Here is a 12,781-nt window from a genome sequence, read left to right as displayed (position 1 = left end):
AGGTTTACAGGTTTATTAAACTTTTACATGGGAAGTTTACAGTTTTTAAGACTTTTAACATGCAAGGTTAGAATTTTTTTTATGATTTTTTACTTTGAGTAGTTATTTTTTTTGGTCTACTGATATTGTAAAAATGTGATAGCATTTACAGATTAGGTCACATATTCAATTTTTAGATAATTCACAAAATGAAAAAGATAAGATTTTTGGTCTGTAACGTACTTAATGAATTCGCCTTTATATCTTTAAAGTTAACTTGACACTTAGTCTAATTTATTCACTGTGTATTATGAGAGCAAATAGGAAGATGATGTTTTTACAACTTTTTACAGTTAATTCACAGAATATTTATGAACTGAAACTCTTAAGATTTAATAAAAATCATTAAAAAAAAAGATTATACTGTTAAGAATAGTATTAAGTAGACTATTTTTTTTATAGTGTTTGTTTAGTTATACATTGCTACCACTCCATCCTTGCACCCACTCTCAGGCAGCATTTTTCTTTGCTTGGTCTTTCATCACCAGTTGATATCGTGTATTGTGTATAAGGAACACTAGTCTTCTTGATTGGAATTCTATTTGAGACATCAGGTCAGATGTGACTCTGTATATCTTTTGAATATTCTAAGCATTAATTACAGTATCATTATTGTTTCTTTACTTATGTCTATTTGTAACTCATTGTCTATAGACCGTGGTGACAGTATAAAGTAGGGACAAGGTCTTTTTGCACGTACCTGTTTGAACTTGATAAAAGCTCTTGTCTGTTGCTCAAATGACTTAATAATTTCGCTTATGAGCAAAATCATTTCTTTATATATTGCTGCTAGTCAATATACTAGTTCCTTAACAAACAACACGAACAAGGCATTGCAGAAGGTCATGTTTTTATCTGACTGTTTATGACGTCTCTACACTAAATCCATTGGATGTTGGATGTGTACGGATTGATAATTTAGTTTTTGATGCATGATTTTTTTATTAGTTGTTAGTGGCTTTTATCTAGCTGTCAGTAACTGCGAGTACTCTCGGATCAGTACGCCACGTAGTGTCCTTTTGTTGTTGGGATAAACAAGTTCCCATGGTGTAGTGGTTAGTGCACCGGACTACTAACACACAGGTTCCTGGTTCGATTCCCGTTGCGGGATGAAAATTTCAGGGACTAAATTTTCGGCTTTCCCTTGACACCATTTGCGAGTATGGTCTTGAGGAAACGATGATATTCCGTCGGAAGGGGACGATAAATGGCTGACCCGTGTTAAGAGAGAGCCATATCTCTTGCACGTTAAAGGCCTCCTTGTAGATTTCGAAAAAAGTGTAGGCTAATGCCGCTACAAGGCAGCACTCGCACCCGCAAAGTGGAGAGGGATTAATATAAGTTGCAAAACTTGTTTCCCAATCCACTATAAATAAATATGTTTAAACTAAGTACTCGTCCACGTCCACTCTGTGTTTTTGTTAGATGCATTTGTAATTGTATGACTTGTATCCATCTGACGAGTTAAGCCTATTTCAACTGATTTTTATAGTTCGTTAATATGTTGTATTGTTACACCACGGTCCCAGGTAAGGGGAATCCCACTAACATGTAAACCCCGCCACATTCTGTATGTGTATGCCTGTCCCACGTCAGGAGCCTGTAATTTAGTGGTTGTCGTTTGTTGATGTGTTACATATTTGTTTTTCGTTCATTTTTTTTTCTAGAATGATTTCTTTTACATTTGTCATTTCAGGGTCTTTTATAGCTGACTATGCGGCATGGGCTTTGCTCATTGTTGAAGACCGTACGGTGAACTATATTTGTTAATTTCTGGGTCATTTTGGTCTCTTGTGGACAGTTGTATCATTGGCAATCATACCAATTTTTTTAAATTGAGGAATGTTCGCTCCTTTTCATCTAAATAACATTTTTTTTTAAAGACCTTTAATAAAAGAACTAGAAAACCTTATAAGCATGATAGGAATGTGTCATTGTTTTCCAAGATATACGTAAACCATTGATAATTTCGCAGAAAAGTATTCTCTCTAGAGTTGTCATTCATTTAACATGGGTACACTATGAAAAAATAAAAAAGTATTTTATAAGAGTTTCATATTATTTTTGTATACTACATTAACCGTAAAATTATGAAAAGTGAAGTAGGGTTTGTGGGCAAATGTGTTACTTGCTCCATATTACAAAGAAAGCATCCGATTCATTGGAATTTGCATGATCTATACCAGCCTGTGCTTTACTTCAAGTTAGCTTGCTGGTAGCAACAAGACTGCACCAAAGGTTCTTAAATTGTAAAGTTTAATCCCTTAATTTTGGTGGTATTCGTGTGGCTTTTTTTTAGTTTTTGTGTAGTGTTTTGTGGAATGTTTGATTTTCATTTTATTCTTTGTCAACTTATGTTGTCGTTCGTCAATTATGTTTTAGTACTTCAATTATGTTTTCGTCCGTCAATTAGGTTGTCGTCCGTCACTGACGTTTTTTTATTCGTCCATTCTAATCTTTTCCATCATTTAAAAAAAAAATGTTTTCTGTGTCATCCATTTCTTCTTTTTCTTGATTTCTACATAAAAACAAAAAAACAAAGTAACAAATAATCAAGGTAAATATTGACTTTATTGAACTCAAAATGAAAAAATTTTGGAGTTTCAATTTTGCATCGACCCACTACTTTGTATTTCCAAATAGAACAACTACTATCACAACACTTTCTTCAATCTTCACTTAGACGATTTTCTTTTGAAGAAAAAACAATCCTTTTGAATGTTTAGATCTAATCTATAATAGGCGCCATGTGAAATAAAAAATTTCAATGTGATTGGCCGAGTATTTTGAAAAAGTTGTTTAGATATTTTTCTCTTCTTATATCTTATATTCGACAAATTTCTAGAGACGTACGAACTTTTAAGTTTTTTGTACACATAATAGAATTGTTCTTTTGCGATGTGGTGTTTTGTGTTGATTCTGTGATTAAACATACACAATAAAACTTTATTTGAGTGGCATAAACACCTTTGTCAAACAAGTATAAATAAAATAATTATAAAATGAACAAACAGCTCTTGACCTCTGTGTTTTACAAATATATTTTAATGTCATTGTACTTGAAGTACCATTGCCCTATTGACCATCGTAACTTTTCATAAATCATATAAGTAAGTAAGTTTATTATACAGCGCCGACAATAATTTCGAAGTAAACTATATGACCTTCTATAATAGTAGATAGTGGACATAACGCTTTGAAAAGACAAACAAAGCCAATTTGTTTTTTTCCCAAAGTGTCATAAAGTCCTTATTCTTGCACTGTATTGCTGTATATGTAGTACAATTCTACCTCCCAAAAATACCTTCGTGGAATGAGCAAAAAAAGTTTTACGAGATGACTCAATAAAATTTTTAATAGATTAACATCCTGCCGCGCGTATAAATAAAAAGTCGACTTGACTCATTGACAATACTCGCGTTAAATCAGAGTAAGTTCGTGGGCTTCATTTTGTGTTGTTTACATGAATCGCACTATTACATCATTTCACAACCAAATTCAATCAAAATTCGCCATGATTTTTAATATATATATCTTCAACCGACAGTAAACAATCCTTTCCGACGTCGTGTCAAGGTCAGATTATTTAGTTCTTTGTCGACTTCTTCAGGGATCACAGAAGGTAAAGACAGCTGTCGGCTGACACTTTGTCTAGTCCGTTTTGATTTTTTACACAATCGATACAAGTTTGTAAATATTTTCCCTACACTATCCACACATTCACGGACCGATATTTCATAAAAACTGGCACATCCAATCTCTTTCGATTTCTGATCACCTTGTTTTTCTGTTATAGTTCTATCATGAATACGGTCATTTTGATTTCCAACAAGAAACACAGGCGTCGTTGTTATACTTCCATCGGGCAATGAAATACTTGTTTTACGTTGTCTTTTTGCATAGGAATTTATTAGAAATTTAAGTCTTGAGCATTCCTGGAAACTACCTTCATCTGTCACTGAATATATCAAGATAAAGGCGTCTGCCCATTTAATGTTTTCTTCAAGTTTACTATGTTCCCCCTGAAACAAACAAAAGATATATCTGCATATCACGTATAGACTGAATTAAAACACAGCTAGACTTATTGTAGAAATGACTGACTCTTTATAAAATCAACAGAGTTTTTTGACAGCATAGGAAATTAAAGCATCTTATTATAAGAACTCACAAGTTTTAAAGAGCATTTCAACGGTTGTTTTATGCATTGTCTATATTTTAGATATTGTGTGATATCTAGTTTTTTTTAAAATGAACGAAATAGATTTTTGAAATAATTTGCGAGAAGATAGGTTTTATAATATGTTATAAGAAATTAAAAAGAAAAAATGGTGTCACCGAACTTGTTTTCTTGCTACAAGTAAAAATTATAAATTTCCCCATCAGTCCAGTATAAATTTGTTACTCAAAGAGTTATTTCCCCTTAAATGGCTTAGTTAAAAGAATTGATTCTAAAACACAAATATTTGGTATTTGTTTAAATATTTTGCATAATACAATACATCAGCAAATTTTCTTCATATAAGCAAACAATCTAATCGATAAAATTGCACATCTGTCTACAAATTTGCAGATTTGGACAAATAACTAGACTGATTGTGTACTGCAATAGTACAATTCAAGATTGTGATATACCACGAATCTACCTTTAAATCCAAGTCTTTGATATCTGGTAGTAGTCTCAATGGCAATCATGCCATATCTTATTTTTCATATGAACAATTTATCAAAAATTCAAATTTGTTTTGGTAAAGATGACAAAAAATATAGAAACAGATAGGAATATTTATTTCAAATACAGTACAGTTACTATCAAAATGAAGGATGTTAGCTACTCACAATTTTGCTTCTCTACTTTTTCTAAAAGATCATGTTCTAAAAAAATTCACAGCACCACTATTTTTATGCCCCATTTATGGGCATTATGTTTTGTTCGTTCGTTCGTCCGTCCGTTTGTCCAGCTTCTGGTTTAAGTTTTTGGTTGAGGTAGTTTTTGATGAATTTGAAGTCCAATCAACTTGAAACTTAGTACACATGTTCCTTATGATATGATCTTTCCTATTTTAATGCCAAATTAGAGATTTTACCCCATTTTCACGGCCCACTGAACATAGAACTGATAGTGCGGATGGGGCATCTGTGTACTTAGGACACATTCTTGTTCTTATTATATATATGTAAATTAATCATTTATCTAAATCTTAGTACTGACGAAACATTAAAACATTGTCAAAGAACTATAATTTAAAAATCTAAAAACGTATTTAAGTAACCAGGCTTCACTTTGAAAAGTGCAATCATAATCAGAAATATTACAGTGAAGTGTCTGTACATAAAGTGTTTTACAGTACGTTGTTGTCTTTAAGTTCAACCTGTCTTATGGTTTAGTGCTTTGCATGGTTACTCTAATTCTATTATCGTATACCTGAGCTGCTGTATCCAGTACTTCAAACACAACAGTTTCTCCATCTACACCTTTAGTACACGAGTAGACCTTCTCTATAAAATGAAATCAGAAAGATTGTTAAAAACAAATCAATGCAAAAAAATATTAAACTACAATATAAACTTGATGAAATTGTTATGTTGTTTTTGGTATTTTATGGATATTTGAAATCTATTTACACACCATGTATTTTGTTTGCAGCGTTTGTTGTATAGTTAATAATAAAAAAATCAAAATGAAGTTTAGAAAAAAAACCAAGATTTTCACGTTGCGTTGAAGACACATTGGTAGTATGAGGTTGTTTTCTACTCATTGGTCGGGCTTTTATCATTTTGACACATTCCACATTTCCATTCTCAATTTTATTTCAACCAAACGTCATGATGGAATGCTTACCCAATAGAGGGTCGTATTCTCCGATAAATCTTCTCGTTAAAAATCTTACTGTGAAAGCTGAAAATAATATAAAAACAGTTTTCAAAAACAAAAAAGTATATCAATTGAAATATTGTTTTGAATGGCAATCGAGAACACATATTCTATTGTATTAGAAGTGTACCGAACTTTCAAATTTATGGTGTGAGGTATCTGCCAATATGACAGTAAAACAGCTACTCAACAACCCTACATCCCAATTCATGTAAACAAATGCCTTTTGAGGGTCAACAATCAATCTTCAAAAATGAAGAACCATAGTTTCATATTTACTTGAGCTTATATTTTTCCTTTGTTATCTTTCACTTCTCTCTATCTATATCCTAATGAATAACGAAAAAACAAATATTGTAGGGGAAAAAATCATCGGCAGAGTGAGATATACAATTAAAACTTCGATTGTTATACATAGATGTTATAAATCACGTATACGATAAAGGAAGCAGAGCCTATTTCCTAAAGGTTTTTTTAAGTGTAGAACAAGAGAAGCAAATTTAATTTTATAATAACAGGAACAATTTATTGTATGTCTATACAATTCTTTTTTTAGGTGAAGAAGTCTCGCACCTTCAACAAGATCAATTGTTAAAGGGGCACTAGCTACGATATATATAAAAAAATAAAGTATGATTTTTTTTTAGATCAATCATTAATCAAATTGGAATAATGAAATAATAATTTGCTTTTAGCAATCAATTTCCTTTAATTTTGTTGAAATAAGCGATTAAACATAATTTTTGACTGATTCACTTGCAAGTGAAAACGTCATCATCATTTTAACCGGTATTCATGTGAACTTCAAGTTAACCCCTAGCTAGAGATTGACAACGCATGCATTGTACGTGTACAGGTTATTTAAAGAAAAAGAATGTCAACAATGAAAGTGAAACTACGGTAAACCATTTGATCACTAATTCGATGCACATAAAATCATTCTTATATGGTTAAAAAGAATGAGAAACATCTATTTTTAATCTATAAAATAAAATCAAACAGACCTATAAAAATACAATTGCACGTGTTGGTTTAATCTATTCGTATCTTTTTTTTTGTTTACATCGCTTATATGGTCATCTGAGGTCAAATCGATAGTTAATTAGATGGCGTCTGGACTAAAATACACACGAAACGAACCTATATATAATCTACCCCATGCTCTGTAAACTGTTTATTTTAGACTTTTGATAGTTTGGATAAATGTTTTACATTGTTATAAACCAAATATGAGAATTTGAGTCAAATCGGTTACAATGAATTTGATAGCTAGTGCCCCTTTAAATAATCATATCGGCAGGATGTCGGTCTGCTTATTATTAAATTACTAAGTTATATCATAATATAATAAACTAGCCATATTAAGAATTAGAATTACAAGCTTGTTAGTGATATGTAAACATTAAGCCAGAAAAGTTCACCTGCGGCGATTTTACTTACATAACACACTTAACTTAAATAACTTCATTATTTTTAAATTAAACAACACGATCAAAGATTTCTAAACAGAAGCAGAGTTAAGTCAGTTCAAACAGAAAATATTTAAATATGATTGATTGCCCCTTGCTAGATATAGTTGAGAATGTTATACAATATTTCTGTACTTGTAACTTGAGGGTTTGCCTTCTTGTTGTTCACCTTCTCACTTGCTGTGGCTGTGTACAGGCGTTTATTTTCAGAAATCTGGACTAGCGGCTTTTTTTTCTTCAAATTTCCATTTTTTTTAAAGGTAATAAGTTCAAAAATCAGTCTGTCTGTATCATAATAAGCGCTATTAGATAAAAGAAAACGATATTGATGGGTAAAAACTGTCGCATTATCTTGACAATTTTCTACACAATGCACAAAAATGACCGCAACAGAATTAAAAGAAGACGGGAAAGATTTATCATGACATAGAAAATCACAAGCGAAGGACATCACAACTTTTCAATCTGGGAGTATCGGGAAGAAGGATCCAACGTACAGTTAACCACCGGACGAGAGAAGTTTGCTTAGAGTTTCTAAAATATTGATCAGTATCAGGAGAATATTATTTTTTCATATTTAAGTATATCTTGATATCTTATCTTATTCCATATCGGGTGTGTTTGGGGAAACATTAATTTATTCCGACGCACCTTTGTTGCAAAACTGGTGTAATAGATACAATATTTGACAATGTTTAAACACACGATGTTTATAATGGTTTTATATTTATTAAAACATTAATTTGTGCATAACTTACAGTTTATAACGGGAATATACAAGTTATCAAGTTTAACACACTTCGATTAAATTTGCAGGATTTATTAAACAGTTTACACAAATAATATTCTATTTATAAACATTTAGATTAGACCGTTGGTTTCCCCGCTTGAATGGTTTTACACTAGTATTCTTCTTTTTTTTTGGGGGGGGGGGGCTTTATAGCTTGCTGTTCGGTTTGAGCCAAGGCTCCATGTTGAAGGCTTAGGCCGTACCTTTACCTTTAATGGTTTACTTTTTATAAATTGTTTCTTGGATGGAGAGTTGTCTCATTGCACTCATACCACATCTTCCTATATTGATCAAAAAGATGTCTACATTATACCGTGATGGTGACATTTATATACTTGAAATATTGTTTAGTGAATTAATGAAATGAAAACTAAAAGGAACGGTTCCCAAATGGTCAAATAATACGTATATTTCAAGAAACGCATCCCGACACTACAGATATATTGTAAAAATGATGAAGAAGTACGGTACCTATTGCATCTTGAATTAACATTTAAAAGAAAAAACTCATGGAACATACAAATGTGTTATTTCTCTATTACACGTATAAGACCAAATTTTACCGATAAAGTTGTGTATAGCGAAATCTTTTAAGGAAACTACATCAAACCGAGAATTCCGTCCACACCTATTCCATGGGCCGTCTTGAACGTTCAGTGAGATGTGAGTTCACACCGTCCATTTTATAAGTCTTACTTTCAGATGAAGAACTGAATATTAGCACTCGGTTTGGTTTTTTCTCTGTTTGACCATTATTTTACACATAAGAATCAATAAAAAAAACTTTTGTATAAAAATAAAGACGCCCGAAGACGAGATTGGTCAGCACTCGTCGTATTTTAGTCGTAAAAGTTACTGAATATAGTACATAGTCACCTTTAACCTATAGTTTATATACATTTTGTATTTATGTATTTAAATTCATGTATTGTATATAGTTGACTCTGTTCAAAAAATTGTTTTCCCAGTTACCTATTTGCTATGAAATGAGGGCAAATAAACTGGCCATTTTACAAAATTTTGTATTTAGTTGGCAAATGTCAATATATATAAATGCGTGATAAAAGGTGCTATTATTATTTACAAATACTTATTTAATTTATTATAGTCTGATTACAGGGTACTTATGTTTTACAATTTACATAAAAATAGGGTCAAAAATCAAACAAATATATGAATGAATAGTTTATTATGGTACAGCCTGTATGTATACAAGAGATCATGTATGATAGTACATTGTTACAATACCGTACGATGCACTGACACATTGAAATAAAATATACTATTATCAAAAAACATATAACAAAAGATTCAAGTATGAATGGATTGCTTAGTTCAGTAAAGTTAGCAGTAAACGCAATCTGAGAATTGATTTTCAGAGTCCAAGATAAAGTTCGCTATGCATTTGTTGTTGTTAGATAACAATTCATTCAAGCAGCATTTAGAGGAAGTTTATTTATCGGCATAGGATAAGTATGATCTGGGTATATTGAGGCAACAGCTGATTCATGAAAATATATATAAAAAAGTATTGCACATAATGGACAGAAATAACAACGCAACGATTTATTTTTACATCAATGGACACTAAATCTCAGCCATTTTATATCCGTGAAAAATTCAATATTACGTACTGCTCTATATATATATTTCTGAACATATTTATAATACTTATAATGGTACAAATCTCTTATTTTAGAGAATTTTAAAGGGTTCTTTGTTATAGATGAAGACATAGAAATTATACTTAGAAAATTTACACTTATTGAATTTTGATAAATAATAATGACATTCGCTTAAAAAATCCCTCGGTTATTAGAATAACGCATATCATATTTTTTTTTGTATTGCAACAAACCCCATTCGTACTTTATATTCATTTATTGTAAATAAAATTTCAATGTATGATATATGAGTTGCATCAGATAAAATCGAACATTTGTAAGTGCACGTATACAAGTACATGTATAAGAATTTGATTGATTTTAGAACATGTTTTGTAGGGTCACATTTATGACAACTAAATTTTTAAGCAGTTAATACTTTTAGTGAATTTTCAATCCGAAAAAAAGGTGTGTTTCGATATTCATTTGGATATGGTTGCTTCAAACTACCATTGTATTCAAACTCATAAGTCGAAAATTATAATGACAACGCGATGGTTAAACAAGAAAGAGACAAACAGATAAACAACAGTATACAATACACACCACAGAAACCTTAAGACTGAGCAAAACGAACTCCACCTAAAAACTGGGATTGGTCTCGGGTGCTCCGGAAGGGAAAGCAGATCCTGCTTTACATGTTTCACCCGTCGTGTTGCTTATCTTAGTACAAACCCCCGGTGATAAGTCTGATCCGGTAGGTCATATTTTGGGGAAAAGGGGATGGGATTGTAGTTATGATCATTCGGAGAACATCCGTTGTCATCTGTTGAACGGATATTCCATAATGGCCAACCAACTCGCGATGGCATCCGTAAGATTTACGAACGGATTGTTGAGGAATAGTTCAAATAAAAATTTTCCATTTTTTTGTTTATTTCAACATTGAGGTAATTTACCGTAACTAAATTAAACAAAAACTACAGACAACATGTTATATAAACCTCGTCAATCAATTAGATGAATCTTTAAAAAAAAAATAAGTACACTACCTGGATTCTTTCGATTTAATATTTATAAGAAAATGATGATAAAAATAAATATCTTACCAGACTTTCCAACACCGTTTTGTCCTAGGATAGCTACTTTAAACGGCTTCTGTCGACTCATTGATATTTTCCGTAATAATTTTGGAGATGACATATTTTTCACATTATCTATTAGTCTTGCCCTGTAACCATTAAAATCATTTCTAATAAAAAGTACACCACAGAATGTCAACAAATTGCTACTATGTAAGTTGTCGGTGTAAATATACAGTCCGTCTCTTTACTCTATCTGACATTTAACACAGGTATAGACGGTTTACTACTTAACATGTAATTATCAAAGTATACACAATTTAAACCTCACCGTTTGATATCATAAATAGTTTATTATTTCAAATTATTGGATTAACTGTAATGGGTAATGGAAGTCAAACATTATCCGTTATTATAGATCTGCTACTGTCTGCCTTGCTTTTTTAATTAAAAACTTTAAAAATATGTAAATTCATACCCATCACACCTCCATTACATTTTTATGTATTGGAAAAGTCCATGTTTTTCATTATTTTAAAAATGTGTACAATTCACTACAAGATAAACTGCAGATTTTTTAACGTTTAAATGACCATGTGGGTTCGTGTTGTTAAGTCACTATTGTTTTTCTGTTTGCCTTGTTCTTTTTTAGCCATGGCGTTGTCCGTTTATTTTTTATCTGAGTTTTAATGTCCCTCTGGTATCTTTTGCCCCTCTTTTGAGCATCATTAGAAAGAGTTTTGGATACATATCTAGCATCGTCCTGGACATGCATGTAATATTTGCCATTGGACGTAAAGAAACCAACAACCAATCAATCATATCTTTCAAACTTTCGGACGGACGGACGAAAGAAATAAAGGCACAATAATAAGTATACACCCCTTTCTGTAGTCCGAGATTACTCTGACGCCCCAGCTTGTCTGACAACACAGCCGTTGGACGTCAGAGCCCAGCTTGTCTGACAAAACAGCCGTTCTGAAGTGGGGCAAAAACGATGAGGTGTTAAAATGGACGGATATGAAAAAAAGTCTTTTGAAAAAACATTTCGATATAATAGAGTTTTGAGTTCTGGTCATATTTCTATGCTTTCGTGATACGCTTTTGATCTTTTAAGCAATATTCTGATAAAAGATCATTTTCAATCATCAAAATGGGTCGATGAACATTATAATGCCATCTTAACAATGTTGTTTTATTTGGATACTTATCAAGTGATTTAAGATAACAGTAACAACATAAGTAAAACTGTTCATTTCATCTGATAATGACAACGTAATACACAGGTGTTTAGTTACCATGATTACGTATAATTATCTCAACAGTTTATCAAGATCAACAAAATATACCTTTCTAATCTGCTGGAATTTTTACAATCGTATATATAAATGTATATATCTGCACTCTGAATAAAGTTTGGGGATCATTTTTATGAGTCCGTCATCCGCCAGTTCGATAAACTTTTAACTCGATATTTCATTTTAATTTTTGTGTAAATATTTTATGGTTTTATTGTATCTTTCCTTTACATGTGTCGATTTGAAATAAAGTTGTTTAACTTTGATTTCTCCGGCTTAGGACATTAGGATATTTGGACATTATAAAATAGTTTATGCGGATGTTGCCCTTGATTTACCCTTTCATCTTTTAGAACAACCTTTTTTATAGTGTGCTGATGTGCTGTTGTTTAATTAAGGTATAAAATGATAAAAAAATAAAACTGGCAATATGAGATTTGGAAGAAAAAAAATCTTATCCGTTTTTTTTTCAATACTTTTGTTTTTTAATAGTATTGTTTCTACAACCACATAAAAGATGTGCTATAAATTTTGTATTTATATTCAAGGGGTCATGTTTTGTACCGATAATAATTGTAGGAATGTGGATTGTATGTTTCAGTATCATTTTACTTTAGAATATGT

The 12,781-nt window shown here is 31.5% G+C and overlaps 1 protein-coding gene across 1 annotated transcript; it reads right to left on the bottom strand.

Annotated features, from left to right (window-relative positions):
* Positions 1-3,379: 3,379 nt before the first annotated feature.
* LOC139490668 (ras-related and estrogen-regulated growth inhibitor-like) lies at positions 3,380-11,127 on the bottom strand. Its single transcript, XM_071277583.1, has 4 exons — positions 10,887-11,127; positions 5,882-5,938; positions 5,465-5,538; positions 3,380-4,061 (listed from the first exon to the last, which is right to left on the bottom strand). Exons 1-4 carry the CDS (start codon positions 10,978-10,980, stop codon positions 3,576-3,578), a joined length of 711 nt encoding a protein of 236 aa, XP_071133684.1. The 5' UTR covers positions 10,981-11,127; the 3' UTR covers positions 3,380-3,575.
* Positions 11,128-12,781: the final 1,654 nt, after the last annotated feature.

The sequence above is a fragment of the Mytilus edulis genome, chromosome 10 (genome assembly GCF_963676685.1).
Source record: "Mytilus edulis chromosome 10, xbMytEdul2.2, whole genome shotgun sequence".
Taxonomy (NCBI): domain Eukaryota; kingdom Metazoa; phylum Mollusca; class Bivalvia; order Mytilida; family Mytilidae; genus Mytilus; species Mytilus edulis.
This window is presented reverse-complemented; position numbering and strand designations above follow the sequence as displayed.

What these genes read in the sequence shown, in the direction of transcription:
- LOC139490668 (XM_071277583.1), bottom strand. Translation starts at nt 10,980, where the DNA reads ATGTCATCTCCAAAATTATTACGGAAAATATCAATGAGTCGACAGAAG. An exon ending in AGAATACGACCCTCTATTGG is followed by an intron (nt 5,539 to 5,881) that starts GTAAGCATTCCA and finishes TTCATTTTATAG; the next exon opens with AGAAGGTCTACTCGTGTACT. An exon ending in TACTGGATACAGCAGCTCAG is followed by an intron (nt 4,062 to 5,464) that starts GTATACGATAAT and finishes TGTTTGTTTCAG; the next exon opens with GGGGAACATAGTAAACTTGA.